The 18,124-nt window shown below is 40.2% G+C and overlaps 1 protein-coding gene across 1 annotated transcript in view; it reads right to left on the reverse strand.

Annotated features, from left to right (window-relative positions):
* Positions 1 to 18,124, reverse strand: part of LOC136362967 (neurexin-3) — an 81,544-nt gene that overhangs the window by 37,778 nt on the left and 25,642 nt on the right. The window contains exon 3 of the mRNA XM_066321976.1: positions 4,334 to 4,772. Within this exon, the coding sequence (XP_066178073.1) occupies positions 4,334 to 4,772 (439 nt within the window). The remainder of the gene's footprint in view (positions 1 to 4,333; positions 4,773 to 18,124) is intronic.

An 18,124-nucleotide genomic window follows, 5' to 3' on the forward strand; every position in this document is an offset into this window, starting at 1 on the left:
AAAAGGACCTGCAGATATAGCAGACAGCTTAAACAGGAATTAGCACTGTGAACTTGTAGTGGCAAGAGAAACAAGCTGCAGTAAGGTGTCCTAGTTCCAGCCAGAACAGAGGTAATTCTTTGCTAGGAGAGGCATGGCAAGGGGAAGAAAATGAGCAATGTGATTTGCAGAGTCTCAATGGGACCACTGAATTGGAGAGCACCATTCCTAAGCCACAACATAAGGGGATCTCCAGCTCCATAGAAAAGGACATTTTTCACCAAAAGAGTGGTCAAACACAGAAACAGAAACCTCAGTGGGGTTTACCAGACTGAAGGCATTCTAAGCTCAATTGCATATGACCCTGAAGAAAGTCCAAAGTGAACTAGAAATCTCCAGAAGTTTGCCCCAAAGAAAAATATTGTATGGCTTTACAAAGAAAGCTTTCTAGTTTCCATTTTATACAGGAAAATTGAGGAAGAGAGAGACAAACTTTTATCTGAACAACAGTTTTCATTAAAACTGTGATAGCTTCCATATGCTCCAAATCAAATGAGGACATACTGCACTGAGGTCATTCATATGTATTTCAAGAAATTGTCCCAGCACATAAAATAACCAGGACATATAATACAGAAATATAATCAGAATACGTAAAAGAGGTACAGAAAAGCAAAGTGACTTAAGGTCAGACAGTGCATCCAAAGAACAACAGGGAACATAACGCACATCTCTCACATTTCAGAGCAGTGTACTCAGAACGAAGTGCATTCAGCAGTTTCTCTGATAGGGATTTCTGCCCACTAGACACTCATCTGAAAATCAGCAATTTGCTCTCCCTAGCCATAAATCATCACGTCCAATTGCCTTGTCATTAAGACAGTCTGTCTTTAGAGACACTATCCAAGCTTTAAGATAAATTCCACATCATTGCATTTTTATCAGACACCCCTACAATAAGGAAGGAGAGTTAATAGAGTTAACTCTATCTATCATCTCTGTGAGAAAGTACAGTCATGTACATGCACATTTTCTTCAGCTGTAAGAAGTGTCCTCTCAGAGAACTGCACATATGACACAGACACAAGGTGTGTTGTGTGATGTTCAGTAATAATTGAGGAATAACGTCGGAGGCAGCAGAGTGTCAGAAGCAACAAAGGCATTACAAATTACAGGCTCTAAGAGAACCACAGTTATTTGATGAATCATTTTGTATCAGCAAGCTGGAGCACCACAGGCATTTTCTCTTTTATAAAACAAGGAAACAGAAAATGTGACAACACACATACTGTCACGCAGGCAGCATGTCACAGAGCCATGGGAACACAACTCCCCTTCCAGCATCTCCACTGCTATTTCTCAAAAGCAGCCTGCAGAGTACTTATTACTCTAAAGCTTGGAACCAAAACACTGGAGGGCTGAGCTCTAGACAGCTGCTCCTGTGGAGAGGACAAAGATGTGCAATTGCCACAAAGGTAAAGAAACCCCCTAAAAGACAAGAAATATTGATAATACGAAGTGTAAAACCTGGAGAAAGATGGTGAAATGACGAACAAGAAATAGGCTAGACAGCAACCTAAACATTCTGAGTGTTTTGTACCCTCCAACAACTCCTGCAAGGAGATGGCACTAATTTGGATGAACAGCACTTTTAAGACCAAGCTGCTGAGATGGAGAAATTCTGTATTGATCCTAGAAAGGAGCACTCACATAAGCTGACATACTGGGGTTTTTTTTTTCCCTCCAGAATCCTATGTTTGCCACTCTGCTTGCAGTAGATCCAAGTCCATCTTGAGAAATCAGAAGCATCTATGCATCTCCTCTGCAGTGTCATAGTTACTTTGTGCTGGACTGAAGAATAAACCAAAACACCCCACTGAGGGCAGAATAGGCACACCAAACAGTGCACTGATACAACTGTACACCAAACTATCCAGTAAGATTTTTAGGTCCAATCAGATGGGAAGTCATGTATGTTTTGTTGCTGATGACTAACTGAAAACACTGTCCTGTGTGACAAGCTCACTGTTCCCCAGCTAGAAACTGTGACAAGTTTTGTGAACCTGGTGGGAGCTTTCCCAAAGGACAGAAAGGTTACAGGATGTTAGGTGTCCACATCCACACTGCCAGCTTCTGTCAGCGTAGAAGGACAAAAACAGGTTTTGCTGCTCTGGCAGCCAACACAGACCAAGGCATACACAAGGCCCAAAGGGACTAGAGATGCCAGAGGTTACCTGAGCATGACTGCCAAACTTCCCTGCCTTAGTGCACTGCAATAGTGAATATTTGGATTTTTAAGCTATTTTACTAAGATCAGCAGAACCTGAAGTTTTGGACTGTTAGAGAAATGGGGAAAAAAGGAGGAGAGATGACACCAAACATAGGCCTTGCTGCTTTAGTAAGGAGAATCAGAACTTGCAGGTCACTAGCTCATTAACCTCAAATGGGTGTTTTTAGCCCCCATTAAGTAAATTAATTCTTTTAGTTTCCCAAATATAGTCATGTATACTGGGGTAAAAAAAAATCTTCAAGGTGTAACCATTCTCCAGTGCATGTGTGGAAGAAAAGCCAAGTACTAAACAAGAAGAGATCTGGTACTCCTTTCTCACACTTATCCAAAGTGTCCTTGGGTAATAGTGACTGAAGGTATAATGTGAAAAAATCAATGCCAGTATCCTGGTTTTGTCAGGACACAAGACATCAGTCCTTAGGCTCATTAACCAAGTATTCATTGTGAGCAGAGAACACAACAGAATAAAAAGGAAAAAAAAAAAAAAAAAAAAAAAAAAAAGACATCATACAAACATGTTCTTTCTTGTTGAGAAAACTGTTTCTCATTTAAAATCTGTTACCTCTAATCAGTGTCCAGAACATCATAAACCTCCCTGCTAAGTGACAAACAAGTCAGTCCCACAGTGCCATCCATCAAGCAGCAATGTGTCTGTCACACCCTCCTGTCAATGTGTCCAAATGAACATGTGTCCCTCTCTGTAGGGCTTTGCAAACATTCTTTGCATAGGACCTGTGTCATTTCTGTCTCTTCTCCCTCTGCAGCTGCTTCTTCAGGGATGAGACAGTCCCAAAGTGAGCAAGCAAAAGAGAAGTCAGTACGAAACACAGCTAATTGAGTTTATCCTGGAAGTTAATTAAATTTTAGCAATTCTGAAGAAATCAAAGCGCCATTTATTTATTTATGGCTTTCTTTGTAAAACACTCCTATCGATGTCTTTAGGAGATGGCAATATATAACCATACATATTAAGTCCAAGCAGAGCACCCTGCCAAATACAAAGAAACTACTCACATCATCAAAGGCAAAAATAGCTTCAGGCAAAGACCTGTTCAAACAGCTAGGCCTTGCATGGTATCTCAAAGTCAGCTCTTCTAAAAACACAAGGGAAGCAAATTCTAGCTCTGCATTCCCTGTACTGATGGTATTCAGCAACTGGAAATATAAAATTCAGGACTGAAATCTATCATCTGGAGATAACCAGACAAATCTTAAATCCACTGGCAAATGTAAGCAGAATTCATTTTGAAGTGAAGGCTTTGAGATTCCAATGGTTCAAAGAAAAACTGAAATACAATTGTTATTCTCTAGATGAAAATACAGTATCCGAGAATTTTTGTTTTCCTTCACAATTTCAGAGTATATCATGAGTATATTACCTTGATATTCAGCACTGGAAACAAGAAAAATATCTCTTGGCAATTGCATGGTATGTGTACTTTTAGAAATAAACTGAAACTTATATTTGAAAATGAAAAGCTGCAAAATAAGAAAAGAAACATCCACTGAACACTGTCTCAGATTTTAGGACTAGAATCTGTCATCCAAAAGAATAAAGAAATCTAACTCAAAACTACAGGATACTTAAGAAAACAGAATGGGATGAAGATACTGATTTGTTACCATAATTCTGTTACTGGTTGTGCCCATTACTCTTACCTTTCTCACGACATTATCTGAAATGCAGAAACCCAAAGTAGATCAATAAGAATTTCTGAAATTGAGAACAGTGCTTCTGAAGGGCCTTAAACCTTACCACAGCCTACAAAGAAGTCATCACTGTAACTATGCAAGCAATTGCAAAGATAGGTCCAGAATATCTGAGCATTGGGAATAAAATATTAATAGATTGCCTCTGTGATGTGCTATTCAAACTTTACACTAAAAATGTAATGAAAACCATTCACGTCTTTGCCTTGCTGGATAAACATCACTGGAGTAACACTAAGCTTTGTTAAGGAGGTGACTCATATCTAACAGGTTTTGAATGTTCAGAGATTTAATACATAGCCTTAGGTCTGAATCTGAAACATGAATCTACTTAAGAAAAAGTGATAACTCTACCCGATCTTCCATCTCGTTGAATATCCACATGATACCACTCTCCATCATTGGCTTTCTTCTGGGTGGCTTTGACTTTAATGGTCCCAGAGCCCATGTCCAGCAGCAAGTAGAGGTTTCCATCTAGCAGCTCAACTGCAAAGAAGTCTACCTTTGTATTTTTCTGGCTTCTGGTATCTTTCCTCTCCTGAGGCTTGCCGTGGGTGAAAAGGATCAGTCCGTTTGGTTCAGTGGTTCGGAAATCAAATGAGATGGAGCCCATCCTTTTGGTATTCCATTTAGGCAGACTAATATAGGCCTCAGGGGTCTCAAAGCTGATGGGATCCAGTGTAGCCACATTTTCACATACGAATTTCACTTCCCCATAGATCTTCATCTTAGTATCACCAATCCGTGCCAAGCGAGACAGCTCCAGACGAATGTCGTTATTCTTATAAACAACCTGCCAGACACAGGGAAAAGTATCATACATCAATCCTGCATACAATACAAATACCCCAATTACCTTCAGCCATGGGAGATAAACTTTTCCCAAAAGTGGGGAGAGGAAAGGAGAGAGTGCAAGAGTCTGACATCATGACAGAGGGAGGGAGTCGAACCAGAAGAGTGTATAGAAATAACAGCAATGGGTACTTCACAATTACTATAGATTAGATAAGCAGTCAGAAGAAAATATTTAACTGAAGGGCAGTGTGAACAATTGACTCTACCATAGGCCCACTTGGCTGTAAAAACTTCTCTATATAAAATCCAGTGTCTGTCTGGTATCACGCTGTTATATTTGCATAAATCCCATAAAAAATACATAACAAAGTGTAACTTCCATGTCCATCGCTACTAGCCACAGCAGGGAACTTGGTACCACCACTGTCATTTCTCTATTATTCTTACAGGCCTACTTAACTACTACGAGAGAGATGCAAAAAAAATTCAGCAAGTTGCCATGAACTGTTAGTGATTGCCCTGTGAGTCCCAAAGAAAAAATAACAAAAACTTACAATTTCTCTGCCCAAGAAATATTAGATTAATACTGACACAAATTTGCCATGGAAGTACCTCTACATCTTACCCTTGCTTCAAGAAACCAACAATTTCTGCTCTAACACATATAAAACCTGTCCATCTTCAGTGCCTGGACTCACTTTCTCTGGGTTAAGAACTCTGGGCTCTATTGTTGCTACATGGATTGAAATTAGCCAAGAGTCTCAAACAGGCAAGCACACCTGAGCATGTCCGGCTTACTCAGGAGTACAGATCTCCTATTCTTCTTCTTCTCTCAGGTACAGAATTAATTCCTGGAAAGCAGACTCTCTTTTGCCCCATGACAATCTCACAGAGGCAGGGACTGAAGAAGGCACAAAATTGAAATACTTGTAAACTGTACTTCCTCTCAATCATCTTCCATTCTTGCTAAATGCAGAGCTGGCATGTACAGAAAGTAAAACCACTTCTGTAACTAGCACAATTTTTATTGAATTCTTGTTCAGTGATACCACTGAAGACTCTAATTTCTTCTAAGCAGTTATTTTTCTTAAATACTTTGTGTCTGTCACATATAGCACATACATATACATATATTTGATTTCTGCTTTTAAAATCCTATCAGCATGAGCCATCAGCAGTTTGTTACCAAAACAGAAGGGAAAGGAGATTCGCATTGTTACTTCTGCTATTAGGACAGGAAAGTCAGAGAAATGTGTATGCAGTAAATATTGCAAGGCAAATGAGAGAAAGAATGAGGGATAAGCTTACAAATTAGGTAACTTCAGGATGAAAAAATAAATGAAATCACAGTTCAATACATTCATAGCTAGCAAAGAATTTCCAGCCTTCTCTAAGCATTAAAGGAGAATTCCCCCAGTGCAGTCAGGTTTTCCTGTTACAAAGGCAAAAGAGAGTGAAAGGAGAAGCCAGCTGTTAAATCCCATTTTGAGAAATGGCACAAAGCTTGAGCTCTTCCCAGCAGAGGACGGTATTGACCCACAGTAACTTGTTTTGCTCCACTTCCTAATAAAGTGCTCTGCCCTCACAGTGGCACCAGAAACATCACAGCTATTAATATCTGCAACAGAGATAAAATTCATTTTCAATTTATGGGACTATAGTAGTTTTATTCTATAATCGTGTCAAATGCTCTCATTAGAGACCATACACCTCCTTCCACTGACACAGCAAGGGGGTGCATTAGAGCTTCCTCTCTTGCCAGACAATGAGGTGAACCTCAGTCAGACTTTAGTTCTGAGCACTGCATGAAGTCCTGTCTCTGCTTCTCAAGGAGAAAGGAGAATTAATAGAGCAACTAAAAGGATAGAACAGGATGCTTTACGAGGAGAGGCTGAAAAGGCCAAGCTCATATTTGGAGAGGACTGAGAAAAATATGATTGAAGTTTACAGAAGATGGAAAAGGTTAATGTAGAACTGCTCTTTGCCAAACCCAGCAATAACAGAGCTAGAGGCACTTGCTGAAACTTGTATGAAATCAGCATAAAATGGATTTTTGGAAGTACTTGTTTACACAGAGGGGAGTGAACTTCTGGAACTTGCTGCCAGGGGAGGTCACAGAAGTAGGGTGCAACAGAAGATGCAAAAAGAACCAGAAATAACAATGGACAGCAAGTCTGCAAACTGATACTAAAGGGAAAAGAAAGGATTGTGTCTTTTAACAATTGTAAACCAACAGCAGTGGGTGCTGCAGGAATGTAAGGGAATGCACCACTGACAGCAGCCATGGTCTTGTGCTCTCCCTAAATAGCACTTGCACCCCCCACTACTGGAGACACCACACTGGGTGCAGGAATTGACATTCTTCACCAGAAATGTCAATTCACCAACAACTTGGGTGCAACACTGCATTTTTTGGTTTCACCACGGCATGGAGTTGCTTTGGTGGGCGAGAGAATGCCAGGCCTGAATAAGCTGTGGCTTTAATGATCCTAAGGCAGGAGAGCTGCCTTTATAGGATACCACTAACAACTGGTCAAATTAACACTCAGTTAAACTGCATCTGGACCCAGTCTTTCCATACATGGGAGGAGCAGATAGGTAGCACAGTACCCTACATATGACTGATGGGTTGTATCTATCTGTGACTCAGTGACCTGTTTTCAGCAATCTCTGTGGATTGCTGGTAGAGGGAATATCATATGCTGCACATCAGCAGCTCCCACACACAGCCGAGCCACATACAGGTTACATTTCCCTCTTTGATGTATTTGATTCTTGAGTAACAGGTCCTGTATTTTCTGGGGAAATACAGAGGTTTGCCTCTGAGTTTATACAAGTTTTGATGCTGGCTGCTTTGTGTTTCATTAATCATACAAGTACCACAGCTGGAGAATCCTTGAGACAGAATCCTTTCACAGGAAGCACAAAAAAATTACGTAAAGTTAGCTGTAATCAAAAAAGTGACTAACAATGAAGAATCTGAGGCCGAGAATGAAGAGACCAAGAAAGCAAGCACAAAGGCAGACCTGGGGAGCAGATGAGAAAGGCTATTGAATAGATACAAGAGTTCTGAATTCAATCTTTACAAAGAAACATATCCACCCCAATCTGAATCTCTGTTATTCAAATGTTGCTCCAAATTATTTTCTTTTAAAAAACCCCAAAACAAAACACTTAGATTTCTCGAGCTAAAAACACCTGTGTTTATGCAAAAAGTGCAAGTGTTTCAATAGGTGATGAGGTATTATTGACAGACACACTTGGACATCAGCATCATGATGTATCAATAAGTACACCAGAACTCTCATCATAACAATAAAAGAAAGGGATAGAAATAATGCTTGGGTGTAAAACCAACGTGAATCCTGGGCAGGAACGGAGAAATGCTAAGGCAGCTTCTGATAAAGACAGTTCAACTGTTCAACCAAAGGTTCAAGATTGAGGAGGGAATATAATTAAATGACTGATATGCATATCCCACAGTGGAAAACATTCAAATTCATTCAAATTCAGTCTGTTTAATAGGTAGAGGTTAAAATGTGATTCGATTGCAATCTACAAGTACCTGTGCAGAAAATGGAATTTGGCAAGACAGGGCTCTTCAATGCATGTGACAGAGGGACAATGAGATCTAGGGGCTAGAGATTGAAGTTAGAGAAATTCACATTTTAAAATATTATTACTTATTTTTACATGAGGGTAATTTGCTACTGAAATAATTTACTACAGGTTATATTGTGTTCTCTGCTACCGGCAAATTTTAAATTAAAATAGTATCCTGTTTTCTCTAAGAGACATAGTGAGACAGGAATTAATTACACAGCAAATCAGCCTAGATTATCATAATGGCACTTTCTGGCCTCATAACCTATGAATCTTTGTGTTTTAATGAAATAAACAGAGTGCAGTGCAGTTTGCAGGACAGATGAAGCACATCCTGCCAACTGCTAAAACTGCCTGGTAAAGAAGATGCAATTATCAATTCTGGTCTGACTTGTCATCAGTGCCTTCAGTTAAGCTTTTTGTAATTTTTTTTATGTTTGTGATCCTACCTTAACATATACCACTAAAAAGGAAGGCAAGCGAAGTCTTGGAAAAAAAAAATTGATTCTATAACTCAAATATATAAGCTTCAAGAAATAGTTTGTTAGAGTCACCTGCTGCAAACCAGAGAAGACCGATTTTCATGTTTCACTGAGGAAGCTTTCTGCCAGCAGTAGAATCTACCATCTGCACAGCACTTCCTACCTTGATTCTATGAGCAACCCCTGAACTAACTTGAAGGCTCTTCAGGATATGCCAAAACACCTATTGAAACCCACTTCTCCAAATCCAAATGAGGCCCTGACTTTGTCAGAATGTTTTTCATCTCTAGGAAAGTCTTCTAGGGTCACACATGGCTTCCATAGCAACTGAGAAGTAAGCAAAGCAAAGAAAGCAGTGCCCATAGACTTCTCCATTCATGTCAGGTGCCTTCTGAATAATGCCACTCTTGCCTGTTTAAACAGAGACAAGCTTGAATTAATCCCAGGTCTGATAGGTATGGACCAGAGAAGGTCTAAGGGAGTCAAGGACATGATTTCTGATACAGACATACCAATCTTTATTTTGGGAAGAAAGGTGGAAAAGAGAAAAGGGAAGAAAATCATTAGCAAAAGCTATGCACAGAGCTTTTGAAAAGCAACCTTCATTCCTCCAATCTTAAAATCGCTTTACATTGCAAAAATGAAACAAGAATAATGAAAGCAATTGGGTTTTCCTTTTCCACGGGGACTGTTTCTAAATGCACTTTAACAAAGGAATATTGACCATTCGATGCCTTTGTTTAATGAATTAGACTAGTATAAATGCATGGTGAGGAAGGGGATATTCCAGATACACACAGTCCTGAAAATCAGCAGTAGAATTTCATGACATGTAAAACATTTTGAGGGAAAAAAAATATATACATTAAATCATGTTTCCTATAAATCTGCTGATAAAGAAGAGCTTGTTTTAGGCAGAGCTAAAACAAATTCGCAATCCAGTTTTGAGGTTTCTTTAAAATGGCAACTCTGCAATTCTGAAGCATTCAAGGAATTTCTCCAGCTAAACTTCTTATGAGTTTCACTCACGGGTTAAAGACAGCTCTAATCAGATGGCTTTTCACAATGATGAAAAGCATCTCTCTGCAATCAAGTGAAGTTGCAGATAGCGAGGCAGCAACAAAACGGGAGGAAAAATTATGTGCTAAGTTTGGCCAGTAGCCAATATAAAAATTCCTCTCCAAGCTGGTGTTATTAAGGGGGAAACAAGATTTTCAGTACAGGGAGGACACAGGCATGCTCCAAAGGGGAATGGCTGTCAACAGCCTGGCAAATTAGATGGCTACCATCAGAAAAAGAGCAATAACCTGATGGCTGCCTATGTTTAGCTAGCTAGGAAGAGCACTTCTGAAGGCCAGCCAAATGGTTCACCTATTGCACCCTGGATATTGCTTTTTTCTGTCCCAGGCTGCACCCCTTCACCAACTGCCCTTATCAATTCTCACAAAGGATAACTGCTAGATATTCAGGCTAGAGCCTAAGACTTCTTTAAAGGCACCTACACATAACCAAGCAAGTTCCCACAATAAAAAAAAAAAAAATTATAGTTTATTCACTGTTTTTTTTGACCTGTGTTTTCCTAGCCCTCCCTGACAATCAAGTAGAAACAAACACACCAGGTTAGAGCAGCACTTGACTTTGTGTCTGGGGCAGACTATGTATGAAGTGATCCAAGTCTTCAGTGATGTCTATCTAAAGCTCCTACACTTTTTTTAAATAGCACTGTGTGAACTCTGGAGGCCTAGTATAAACATATTCGATGTTCCACTGGGGTGACAACTGTATTCAGGTAATAAACACCATCACCGTGCCCCACACTGAAAATTGCTGGAGATCATGTTCACTTTGGAGAATTGTATTTCAAAAAATGAGTAGAGAAATTGGAAAGAGCCTTGACTAGACCAATAAAAATAATCAGGAGTCTAAGGAAATAGAAGTTTGAAAGGAGACACTAAAGAGTTCAAATAGAAAAGGGCTACTACAAAGCAGTAAGCAACAAACTCTTCTTTGTACCCAAGCTGAAAAGGACAAGAAATAATTGGCAAAATAATAACAGCAAATAAGCATTAAAAAAGAGAGTTTTTTAATTTAAGAACAATGAAGCACTGGAGGAGATTGTCTGAAGAGCAACAATCACTGGAGAACTTTAATTTCAGGCCGAAAAAATTGCTGCCGAAACTCACATAGATGCAACTGGATTTGTTTTGGGACAGTGGAAGTGTGAAGGATTAGATAACTTCTCATGGTCTTATCTTACAGAAAAGCTCTCATAGTTTTATTTTCTATGATTCTGTGTTGGGGGCCAAGGGGAGAGTAGAGGAACATATGAAAGAGCAAATTACTATGTATCTAAAGACTTTCCTATAGTGTTGAAGGACAGGAAGGAAGAATAAACCTTATTGTAGCACAATACTGACACCTCACAAATTTGAAGAGTCTAAATTCATAGATTACCTCCCTAGCAAATGAAGGCTTGACAGTTAAATAAAAAAAATATTAAAAAATTTGAAACTTAAAAAAAAAAAAAAAAAATCATTATTACAGCAGATTCTTTACCAGCATGCAGGAGTTGACTTCAGCTACACTCAGTCCTGTAGTGAGCTTATACAGACATTCACCAGTTATAGAATACTCTGCTCCTCCCAAATGCATCCCAAAATCTCAGATTTGTCTAGCAAGCACAAGCTAAATCTGTCGAGCTTGGTTCAGTGATGATTAAGTGAGGAAATGATTACTGTCAAGTGTCTTAAGAATTTCATCTGAAAGGCTGAGAGGAATTATTTTAGGATGGCCCCATTGATCATTTAAGGCTTGAACCTTATTACACTGAAAAGTCTATCAAACAATGACTTAGCAAATAACACTCCATTTAGTGATTTCATTGTATTTTAAATCCACCTTATGTTGTGCAAGTACAAAAGAGCTGTCTCAGGAAATAAATCTGTTTAGTATGGTGGGTGAATGTTTCCATCAGGATGACATTTTAACACAAAATTCCATTTCCCTCACAGAGAATTAGCAATGAAATGCTTCACTTCAATCTGTAACAAACCAAAATGGCAAGTTTAGTTTTATCAGAACTTTACAGAAAAGCTTTTGCATTAACTTAACCATAACATAAACCAGTATTTTTCAGGCATTGCATTTACTTTCAATTGTGGTCCCCATTTTTACCTCTGGTCTCTGCTTCCTAAAAAAATACTTTCACATGACACAATGTCAGTGTCCCATCTGGTATCAGCAAAGAAACTTGACTGGTTTTGCCACAAAGCAGCTTAACCAAATACTCTGGTTCCTCTGGGAGAATGGGCACAAGGGCCCTACAGGACACATGAACTGCACTGGGGAGGAAAATACAGTTTGTGTTAAACTGGCTCCAGATTATTTGGGGTCAACTCAATAACCAACACAAAATAATTTGATTCAGAGAATATCAGAATGTTACAAATGAACCCAGTTTGGAAGATTTCACGGATTTACATTTTTTAAAAATTAATCTTACCAGCAGCAACGAAAGCAAATAGCAGCTGGAGGAAATTCCTTTGGAACAGAAACTCTTAATTTCACCCAGCTCCTCACTTCAGTGATAAAACGTGTTTTAATGAGAACACTAATGTGTAAAGTCTTCTGTGAGAATACTGAATAGCTATTGCTCACTCATAGATATGCAGTTTTGCCCATAACCTACCTTCCCTAGCCAGTATGCCCTGAGCCTCCTCCACTACAATATCCCTGGAAGGTACAAGAAGGTAATTCAGTTTCCATATTCCAGGCAAGCATTAGTCTCACTGCTGAGGTTTCCAATACAAGAAAAGCAAATTCTAAGCAAATTGTGCCAACCACAGCAGCGTCTTCTGGTTTTTGCCACTTGCCCAGCCAAAAAAAAAAAAAAAAAAAAAAAAAAAAAAAAAATTGAAAATATTTACCACTGCATACGGGAGAGCACATGCTCAAAAGTGAGCACTGCTCAAGTAACAATGAGGTTACAGCCACAGAGGAAGCATTTAGTGGATTTAGTATTGTACAGACTAAGCTTCAAATTTAAAGTGATGCCACTGATGGTGTCACTATTGGAAGCAGGACTCCTAAAGCTGAGGGTGCTGCATCCTAGCCCATGTCCCTTCCCCAGCCTTAGCACAAAGGGCTCAGGGGCACTGACATCTCCCTGCACCTGCAGTGCCAGCCAAAGAAGGAGGAGTTCCTTCAGCTAGGCTCTCCTCATGTGAGGGACCAAAGGCACTTGGGATCTGCTGAAGAACTCCATTGCAGTATGACACTATCCCATGGCTGACACCACCTGTCACAGGTCCAGATACACTGGTGAGGAGGAGGAGGACTGTCTCCATAGGTCTAGCACAAAATAGAGGGGATTCTAAACTTCTCTTTTAATGCCTCTCTTTTTGCCCTATGCAAAAACTTGTCAACACTGACATCTCTTCAGGATCTCTCTGCTCATCTCTCTTCATATTTTACAGCATGGAACAAAGTTCAAAGCCTCCACGAGCAGGATTTTCCAAACATTTATTTGCACTGGGCCTTACATTGTGTGAAAACAGGGATGTGATGGGCTTACTATTTGCTTGAATATTTGCTGTAGAGGCCAGGGAATGTAGTTAATTCCCTACCTAAAAGAAGCATCAAGAGAAAAATACTGTCATCTTACAACCTCCAACCTGGTGTGAGAAAAAGAACCATAAGCTTTTTTTTATATCTTTCTCTCATATGTGTCTAAAACTCTCTCATCTGTGACCTTCATCTCTAAGCTTGCAGCACTAATAAAAGGAACAGGGGGAAATTTTTTTTAAAAAAATCAATCAATACCTGTCTTCTATTTGGGACTGAGCCCCAGTTACCACAATGCCAAAGGGTCTGGTTCATCTATTCATCCAGAAGCCACCCAGCTGCACCAGCCACAGCTTTACTGCACAGCACAACACTGTCTGAGACCAACAGAGGGAGGCTTGGAATGGGGCAGTCCCCTCAGCCCTTCATCTGGTTTTATCTGACCTCCAGAGAAACCCTCACTAACAAAACTCTCCCCTGTGCCCACCACCTTTACAGGTTTCTTGGGGAAGAGTATTAATACATGCAAGAACTCAATGGCACTATCAGGGCCCACTGAGGCTGCTGGCAAAACTTCATCCCTTGCTCTGATCTGGAAGCTGTGTGCATGGAGTGTGAGTCCAGCAGCTCCTGGGGGACAAGGGTGGGACGCACTCAGCACAGCCAGAACTGCTGCCAAAGGGAGGGAACTTGAAGGATAGCACATGAAAGCAGAAACAAAAGCAACAGATGAGGACCTCAGCACCCATTTCACCACCAGATTACACTTCCTTCTCAAAGTAGGTGGGCTGCTGCAATCAGGAAGAGAGAGATCTCTTCAGAAAGGAGGGAGGTCAGGACTGGAGTCAGCACTGAACACCAGACAAAAGAGACACCTGATTAGCTGGTTCCCAGCACAAAGAGAGCTAGAAAAAATATCATGCCATTGTAGAAATACTTTCTATAAGAAATTCCTACAGAGCCGTTTAAGTTACTTGGTGAATATTTTGGAAATAGTTTATTTAATACTGTATTATCTCCCACTCCCCCCATTACACTACCCTTGATTTTGAGAAAGTGAAAGAGGAAACTGAATTCATACAAGAAGTCAATAGATGGCAAGAAAGAATAATCCTTCTTCCTAGTTACTACATTGTGCCTAAGCTGGAAAAAAATATTTTGGTAACACAGATCAGTGCAAATAATCTACTAATTCAGTTTTATATACTCCCTTTCAGTTTTAGAATTCTATAATGTAAATACTGAACAATAATAAACACCTCTCCCTCATTTTGTTTGTTTTTGCTACAATGTCATTTTAATACACCCAGGCATGGGGTTCCCAACTCCTCTGTGTTGAGCTCAAGGAAGACTGACCTCACATCTAAACAAGCTTCTTTGATACAAGACTAATTTACTTATATTTTCTGTTTAGTTCAGTATTGTCTTACTGCTTAAAAATGATCTATACCAGATCTCAAGCAAAGCAATAGAGCTTACATTGCTCAAACACTAACAGACAGAAAACAAAATCTGCCTTAGCCACTCTTTGGCAAAAATTTGCCTAAACCTTTCTGTTTAAGTGGACTTCCCATGCACTTTAGAGGTTTAAGCCCCCACTACCTTTTCTAACCTTAATAGAGCACTGAGGTACTACTGTGACAGCTGCAGTTTCAGAACATGGAGAACTTCCATTTCTGGAGTTAACTCCTGTGGAGGAGGGGGTTGAAAAGAGGGATCTGCTTTTATTACCCAGACCACGTCGACCAGAACATAGAAATGATTGGTCTGTCTACGTGACACTCAAAGAACCTACTGTTTCTCCTCTACAGCAGTTTTATTCTCCTTGCACTGAACAAGCGCTGTCAAAAATAGCAAAATACATAAAAATCAGTCAACCATTCTTTTTCTAATATATCCAGAAAACTTGTCTGTGTTTTACTGGCAGCTGAAGGGGGGGGAAAAAGAGAATAAGAGAAAATGGCTGACAGTCACAAAACTCGAAAAAAATTTCCTGGAAGCAAGGACACATAGATATTCCTCAGTGGAATATTTGGATGTTTGGACATGTAATCACCCTACATGCTACATTTGTTTGCCTAGATGTACTTATACACATTTATATATCCATATATTGTGCACAGATGCATAGGAAAGCATATGTATTTATGTACTCATGTACAGATCTGCACTGGTAGCTACTAAAGGCATATATATCTGGGTTTATACACATTTGTAAACAGTACCTGCATGCACTCTACTGCATGTGTTCATGTGTACTCATTGCTTCACTTGTGCCTTTTAGGCTGTGCTGTTGTGATTTAACCCTAGCCAGCAAAACAGCACCACATGGGATGGGGAGGAGAATCATAAATAAAATAAAAGATAAAACCTGTAGGTTGAGATAAGAATGGGATAATAATAATAATAATGATAACAATAAAGGAGAGAGGAATAAAACCCAAGACAGACAAGTGACACACCATACTGTTGCTCACCACTCACTAACTTATGCCCAGCCCATGTTTATCCAGGACAGTAAAACCAGCATTAGACAAATGCACATCATCTGCATTCAGATCCCCACATTCTGTTCTTATGCAGCTGTGTGACCAACAAACTGCTTGGCATTCTGACAACTGCTTTCCTCTTGCCCTGAAAGCAGCTCACAGAGCAAGAGCATATCTTACTATTGAAACACTGTGCAGGTTTGGACTGAGATGGAGTTAATTTTCTTCACGGTGGCTGGTATGGGGGTGTGTTTTGCATTTGTGCTGAACACAGTGATGGTAGTTTAGAGATGTTTTTGTTATTGCTGAGCAAGGCTTACACAGAGCCAAGGCCTTTTCTGCTTTCCCTACTTCCACACCAGAAAGGAAGTTGGGAGGAGTTGAGCTGAGCCAGGACAGGTGACCCCAAGTGCCCAAAGGGACACTCCAGGCCTTGTGACATCATGTTCAGAATAGAAGTGGGGGGAGCAGGAGGAGGGGAGGAATGTTTGGAGTGGTGGAGTTTGTCTTCCCAAGCCATTGTTACACGTGATGGGGCTCTGCTCTCCTGGAGATGGCTGCACACCTGCCTGCCATGGGAAGCACTGAATCTGTTCCTTGTTTTGCTTTGTGTACATGCATGGCTTTTGCTTTTCCTATTAAATTCTTTATCTCAACCCACAAGTGTCCTCAGTTGTGCCCTTCTGATTCTCTCCCCCACCCTGCTGGTGGCTGTGCCATGCTTGGCTGCTGGCTGGGGTTAAACCATGACAAACCACACAAGTCACCATTAGAGAAAAGACCGGTGAAGGTGAGATTACACCAGAATCCTTTTGACTGAAAATTCAGCCTTTCCACAGCCTCCAGTATATTCAGAAGTAAGATACCAGTTCAGAAGATGAAACTAACTTTGCTGTACGTGACACTGGACTGTGTGCTGAATGGGGCTTTGCAGAACCTAACCATGCTCCTTCATACATTTTCTTTCACATTGGTGTGGTCAAACCTGAAAGAAGCACAGACAAGGGAGGAGGCGAAAAAAATGACAAGGGCTTTCTAATGTAAACCATACTGGACTTGGCACATTATTGCCTACAGTCCAGTTCCAATTCCAAATAACTCAATGTCAGATCTGATTATTATACTATTTCAAATAGGCAATTAAGGAGGGAAAAAAAAAAAAAAACCAAACAAAACCACAAAAAATCACCAAAAAAAACCCCCATGAGCTGAACATTAAGAGGAAATGCTGAAAAGTACATTGTTAGAGAATATATGTTCAGCCCATGACGCTTCTCAGCATCATTGCATCCTGCCATTCCCAGGCAGCCACTGTTCACATTTAAGGCAGTCAGGAGAGTATTAGTGCTCTCAAAGTGCTGCTGTTTTCTATACTGTCCTGGGTTATAGTTTAGGATGTATTCTATCACCATCTTCTGTTAATGGCCCATCAATGCCTTGTGCATGACTCACAGATAACTCCCTCCGGGACTTATCTCTCTTTAATGGGCCATCAAGGACCCACTGTATGACTCATCATCCCATTGTGAGATGCTCTGCCCACAGGGAGGAGCCAAGCATTCTCACCTGGATATAAGCTGGGATTTGGGACAGTAGAATCAGCCCTCACTCACTGGATTCCTAGAGGACTGGAGCTACCAGACCTTTCTATGGGATCACTGCTTCAGGAAGACCGCCTCATCTGGACTGCTTCCATCACCCTGATCAGGTTGTATTCTGACTCTGTCCGTGTTGTTTTTGTATTATTGCACTTATTTTATTTTACTTTTTTTCCTTTTCTTCTCATTAAATTGTATTTCTGACTTGGAGCCTCTCACTCGGTTTGTTTTCAAACCACAACATATACTTTACTATATCCCTTTTTTTTCCCCCTCTTCCTTTCCCTACGGCAACACACTTGGAAAGGGCTGCATTTTTCAGCTCCCCCATACTTCCCCATTTTGCTTTGGGAGCAGTATCAACAGTAAACAAAATAGGCAACTTATTTCTCTAACTCCTCAGTCATTCTGCCAATAAGGTCTGTATGGGTTTATACCACGATTTCTTTGCCATTCAAAGCACAAGAATCTCACACTATTCTGGCATCCACAATCCTGATACCTCTCACTGTAAACCCATCATTTGCACACAGGTCTGGTACCAACTGGTATTACTAAGGGTAAGATTTTTTCCCCAAAAACTTCTTAAAGGAAAGATGGGTTGCAGACATCTGT

This window comes from Sylvia atricapilla, chromosome 6 (genome assembly GCF_009819655.1).
Source record: "Sylvia atricapilla isolate bSylAtr1 chromosome 6, bSylAtr1.pri, whole genome shotgun sequence".
NCBI classification, from domain to species: Eukaryota; Metazoa; Chordata; class Aves; order Passeriformes; family Sylviidae; genus Sylvia; species Sylvia atricapilla.